The following is a 5,916-nucleotide window of genomic DNA, read 5'->3' as shown; positions in this document are numbered from 1 at the left end:
ATATGTCCTCATGGACACCTCCTACTATACTACAAGTGCTCCTTCGTGAAAGGGCGCCTAGCCTAGTGGTTAGGACGTCTTAGTAGTGAGTAGCATGCCTCAGGGCCTAGGTTCGACTCCTCGTGGGAGCGAATTTCAGGTTGAGGTAAAAAAATCCTCTCGTCCCTCCCATAAACCAAAGCACAAGTTTAAGGCCCGGACTAATTCTCACTTGGGCAATGGATTCTGCTGAGTAACGGTGGGGTGGGGATTCAAGGTTTTTTCTCAGCCTCGTGAGAAGGTCTTCTTCTTATTGGAATGTTGTGAGGGCAATCACATATACCCCCTCAGGCCGAGTTTTTACAAGTGCTCCTCTATTGGATTCATAGCTTAGTATGATATAGAGAAATTAGGTTTCTGTTCACAGCGAAAATGTGCCAACAAGAGTATGTAAACCCAGTTTCTAGCGTCAAGACAATGAAGAAAAGTATTTGGAGCAACAAAATTGGAGTTCAAATAAAGAAAAACGGTTTTGGGCTTAACCTGCCAAAATTGGCCTGGCCGGGTTCCCAAACCGACTAGGACGATTTTCCTGTGCCCTGTTTGGTCATGGGAAACTTGAAGTTTGCGTCTTGGAGATGTTTTTTTATTGGGACAAGACAACCTCCCTTTATATATACGAGAGGGTCACGGACGATTGATAAATCAAACTTCCAACTGTCAAAAAAACATATCTACTATTTTTTTCCATAACTCTTCCAACCCCGGCTATTCGTCACGTCTCTCAACGAGATTTGACAGTATTCTATTCTATGTGGCCTTACAAATTCTAGAGCACAGTATTCTATTCTATGTGGCCTTACAAATTCTAGAGCAATTTCGTTGTGCTCCTCCCTAACGAATCTTCCCGGGAAGCAAGTCTACTAGTCAAAGAATGTCGAATCGGTCTGACCGGCTTGCCAGTCAATCTCGTTGATTTTATCATGTTCTTGCTACGTGCTAGGTCGTGTATGACCTCAGGCACGCTAGCCCTTACTGGTACAGTGGTACGTGACCTGAGTCAACGTCAATAGTTTCCTTCGGCTTGCACCCATCCGTTGCATACACTTTTGTTCGTGATTACGCGCCATCGGCGCCATCCTTTCTCCCTCTGCCAAAAGTCTCTAACTCTCTCTCTCTCTCTCGTCCGTGCCAAACTGAGCACTAAATAATGACACAATATGCTACCAAGAGTCAGTCAAAAATTAATACAACCTCCTATGCTAGATCGACCACTAGTATGCCTTTTTTTTTCCCTTGCCATGCACCCCACCTTCCATGTTTTTGAACTGAGCTCAGCAATTAGAAGGATCATGTATGTAAGTGCAGCCACTTGACAAGTTGTTGAACTGAGTTGAGCAATTATAGAGATAATGTATCTAAGTGCACCCACTTGCCAAGTTTATGTACTAAATATGCGTTTTACTCTCTCTCTTTTTTTTAAAAAAAAAGAATGAACAAAGACACCTATCATCCAGAAAAATGATGGCTCCACCCTCCCTGCTTGTAATATACACATCTTCTGGTAATGTCAGTGCCTCCCCTCAGATTGTCACTGGATCAATTAAGGTTTGATCCTCTTGCATTCCTCTTATAGTAGAATCGATTCGGAAGTGCCTCCCCTCATATTGTCACTGGATCAATTAAGGTTTGATCCTCAGTCTTGCATTCCTCTTATAGTAGTTTCGATTCGGAAGGTTGACGACAGAATTCTAAAGAGACCATCTGGGTTGTCTGCATGAACCTGGAAGGAAACATGCAAATAATCAAATCTTTTGGTTTGCAGCTTTATAGTATAAAAGAATAATAAAAAAAGGCGGATGCCAAAATACCCAGTGTCCAGCATCTTCAAGCACATGCATTTCAACTCCTCCACCCTCATCTGCAGCTAATTCCTCCGCAGTATGAATTCTTTGGAGGTCTTCAAGAGCCCATCTATGCAAACTTCGTTCAGCTTTTAGAAAATTAATATGAACACCCCTTGGTACATTCTCTACAATCCTCCTGAATGGAGCAGCATTCCATTAGTCACACAACATACTTTTTTTAGTTGATCCCAACTGGCATCGCAGAAGATTTACCATAAGTTAGTATCCTCATAAGACTTGTACATCTCAGAGATGCCATTTAGGTCAAAAGTCCATGAGAAGCTTGAAGATGATCGCTGACCCAATGGACTGGTTCGATGTAGATTTGTGGCCACCCACTGAAACAAAAAAAACAACACAAAAAAGGAATACCTGTTGACTGTTGTTTCATTGGAGACAACAAGATAGAGTAGCCTGAAAGGGCATCTCAATAAGCTGTTAACCATACCCGTGCAACATCAACAGAAAATTGTCCTTTAACAAGAGCATCGACAACCTCCTGTTTTGAAGAAACCTGAATTTCAACAATAAAATGCAAAAGAAAAATGAATCGTAAAGCTGTGACAGGGCACCAAAATGTATTGCCCAGTACAAGTTTTTAAGATACTTCTTAAAGTCCAACCTGCTCAGGCATTCTTCTGAGAAACTCAATAAGTTCAGCAGGGTGATCTTCACCATCTACCCCAGCACGAACTTTGCCAGGAGTAGCATCAAGAACCCATACCTTTTAAGGAACAGAATACCGAGAAAATAAGCATAAAAGAGAAGAACTAATCAATGCAAACACATTTCAATCACACCAACAACATTCAAAACAAGTAGAGCTCACTCTAACAGGACGAGCAAGTGGTTTTGCAGCTTGTTCTACCATACTCAAGGCCACTGCAAAACTCATATATGAGTACCAGTACACATTTTAATTACTTTTGTTGTAAAGCATGGCATTTATAAAAGGTAAAGACATATATTAATAAAAACCTTTTCCGCCAAAGCTGTGACCAACCAAAACCCGAGGGGTTAGCCTGAGCTGCACTATCTGTTGGATTTTGATGAAGCAAAATATAAGTAAGCTAAAAAAGGAGTGAACAACCGAGAAATAACAAATAGCACCAAATATAACATAGAAGTTTTAAAACAGGTGTAGTGACATGCCACGAAATCACTTCGTCATTTACTTCATAGTGATGATTATTAAATTACAGGAACCTCAAATCTGCATTTTGTCATATGACACTGATGCATGTAACATTACATGAAGGGTTAGGTCTGTCTCCAAATGCATAAAGCTAGATTTGCAATAAGATGAATATGCAGATATTGCGCAAGCACATTGGACACAGATGCAGTTTGTTTTCAAACAAGCTACACATCTTGTTCTATTGATAAAAAATGAAGATTAAAAACATGAGAAGCCAAGGAGCGAAGACATAAATAGCTGACGCAAGAAGCTACAAACCAGCTTTAGAACATCAAGAGCAGTTGAGGCAATAGTGTGTGGTCCACGCTTCTTAATTGATGCTGAGTCGCCATGGCAGCGCAAATCAACCAAGAGGAACTGCATAAAGATAAATGTCAATCATTTTTCATATATGCATTGTAGAGCAATTCAGACCATCATCAGAACGATAGATATAATGACCTGCCACATTGGGAATTCCTGAGCCAATCTCTTCGCAAAAGATCCTTCACAGACAAATGGTTTGTTAGTCACGTGGTTCACAATCAAAACATAAAAGTATCACGCATGTTCCTATAACAAAATACAAAATGGGCCAATACACTATGAAGACAAATTATAAGCGCGTATTGAGGACTCCTCATTTACCCCAGTTTTTCCTGCTCCCAAGGATTCCATGAAGAAGAACAGCTGTTGGTGGATCAGGTATTGCTTTGTCCATAAATGAATTCCACTGCACCTGAAGTTAAAGTGTTGAATTTGATTTATGTTGATTGCACAAAAATATTTCAACACAAGCTAGTGTTACAACTAATGACAGATAATTTGCGTGAACGCAAAACTTACAAGGTTCCCTTGAACCAGTTCATAGGCCTGCAGATGAACACAAAACATTTGTCAGCACAAGGGAAGAGGACTCATCCCATACAAAAATACTCTGAAAGCTTCCATACCAGAACTCCAGCATGCTTGTCAACATCAGGCTGGTAAGGAATTCTTGTGTCGGCCAAAGCCATTTGAGCACAATTGCATGGAGGGCATAGCAAAGGACTTGAATTCAGACTAGACGATGTCAACAGGCAATTATTATGGAAATTCTCCTGAAACCAAGAGGCAAAGGTATAATCACAGATTCACAGTGATAAGTTGAGATTTCTGCTGATGATACATAAAACAGATAAATTTGGACAACTGCATTAGCGGATGCCATCATGCAGGCAAGCCAATATTCATTTAATGTCATCTTCAACATTGTAATCTCTTCATCATAACCCTAATTTAAGTTCCAGATCTCCCTCCTATTGCATCATATGTCTGTTTTTGTTATCTCTTTTTTATTAAAAGTAGCAAGACAGAACAATAGTGGAACTAGTAAATATGAATAAAATGTGGGATCTGAAATATTTAGTTATAGTCAAAGTAAGAAATGATTTGCTGTTTAGAGCCCTCCTTAAAACTAAATAAACTACAGTGATTACTACAGCAAACACATAAAATTGCCACAGAAGAAAATAATGACTAGTCACTAGTACGGCCATAAGAAGCAATGCTAATGATTTGTGAGTCCATGATCGTCAGTTCCATTACCCCAAAATTTCCTTCATTCTAGTGCCACTAGGTGACAAAAAAAGATTTGGAGGACAGTCATAGGACAAATGAAATCGAGGCAATCCATGCTATGAAATCAAAAAATCCAGCTGCCAAAATGTAAGAAATACATCGACAAACAGTTTGTACGCCTCAATAGCAATGTAATTCTACAGTGAAGTGACCCGATTGCATCTGCATTAGGCCGATCACCAATCCACCACCCGCCACCTCACACCCTCAAAATTGCAGCGAAAACCTCGCGTTTAGCTCGAAATCCAGCAACGCGAGGCGGTATCACACATAGCCCCAGCAAGCATTAGCTCCTCCAGCAACGACCACGACGACTAAACGGAACGCAGCGTGATTCTGGGCACCCGGAGCGAGCGCAGGCAGAGAGCCGTACCTCGCGAGGCCGCGCCGCGCGAACCCTAGCCCCGGGTCGCGGCGCAGAGAGGCTCACGGCGCCGAGCGGAGCTCTTCTCGACGGCGCGGAGAGCGCGCGCGGCGGCGGTGGCGCGCGCGCCGCCGCCGACATCAGATCACCGGGGAGGGGGGTCAGCAACGGGGGGCGAGCGAGTGGGGGCACGCGCCGAGGCCGAGACGAGCCAAATTGGTGCTTGTTTTCCTTGCAATAAAGAAATGGTCGGTTTTTAGGTTTGGTTTTGTGGTGTATAGGCGGGCGGAAAAAGGGTGGAGGCGGAGAACCCAAAGCACTAGAGGCTGGCGCGCGGGGCCACGGAGTACTGCCAGGTGGGGTCGTATACGGGAAAAGTCCGCGTGGCGGCGGTGTGTGGTCGGTGTGCGGGTGGGCTGGGAGCCTGGGACCCGCCAGTCGAGTGGCTGTGGGCCTGTGGCTCCCGTTGGCCCTCGCGTGCGTCAGCCGTCAGTGCGTGGTGGGAACGTGGCGATGGCGACCAGACCACAGCACCAGGGCCATGCTGAATGCCTGGGCCGCAGCCGGGCCTCGTCCAGTGCTGTTCAAGCGCACAAGGCCCTGCACCGTGCACAAACAGGCCCGGTCCAGTTGGTCTGAGCTCGCCTTGCAGCTGGTTATTGATCGGTCGGCATTCTGCAATTAACCAAGTCGATCCTGTAGTAGAATTTTGCATCAGCACCACATCAGGCAGCCAAGGCTCAAGAGCCGATGCCCGTACAAATGAGAACGGCCGGGCTGCCGCCAGTAGTCTCCTCTTGTTTTCCCTGTGGCGGACCGCACGGTGCAGACGATGAGGCGACACAGAGGAACGGCGCAAACCAGGTAGG

The 5,916-nt window shown here is 44.2% G+C and overlaps 1 protein-coding gene across 2 annotated transcripts; it reads right to left on the bottom strand.

Annotated features, from left to right (window-relative positions):
- Nucleotides 1-1,359: 1,359 nt before the first annotated feature.
- LOC136498062 (abhydrolase domain-containing protein C22H12.03-like) lies at nucleotides 1,360-5,271 on the bottom strand. Of its 2 annotated transcripts, XM_066493989.1 has the most exons (13): nucleotides 5,057-5,271; nucleotides 4,017-4,163; nucleotides 3,910-3,936; nucleotides 3,712-3,802; nucleotides 3,526-3,569; nucleotides 3,343-3,441; nucleotides 2,865-2,922; nucleotides 2,716-2,768; nucleotides 2,509-2,610; nucleotides 2,335-2,400; nucleotides 2,100-2,224; nucleotides 1,851-2,022; nucleotides 1,360-1,762 (listed from the first exon to the last, which is right to left on the bottom strand). In XM_066493989.1, exons 1-13 carry the CDS (start codon nucleotides 5,186-5,188, stop codon nucleotides 1,676-1,678), a joined length of 1,203 nt encoding a protein of 400 aa, XP_066350086.1. In that variant the 5' UTR covers nucleotides 5,189-5,271; the 3' UTR covers nucleotides 1,360-1,675. The 2 variants fall into 2 exon arrangements, with proteins under 2 accessions (XP_066350086.1, XP_066350087.1); XM_066493990.1 differs by lacking the exons at nucleotides 2,716-2,768; nucleotides 2,865-2,922.
- Between the last annotated feature and the right edge of the window lie 645 nt (nucleotides 5,272-5,916).

The sequence above is a fragment of the Miscanthus floridulus genome, chromosome 12, assembly GCF_019320115.1.
Source record: "Miscanthus floridulus cultivar M001 chromosome 12, ASM1932011v1, whole genome shotgun sequence".
NCBI lineage: Eukaryota > Viridiplantae > Streptophyta > Magnoliopsida > Poales > Poaceae > Miscanthus > Miscanthus floridulus.
This window is presented reverse-complemented; position numbering and strand designations above follow the sequence as displayed.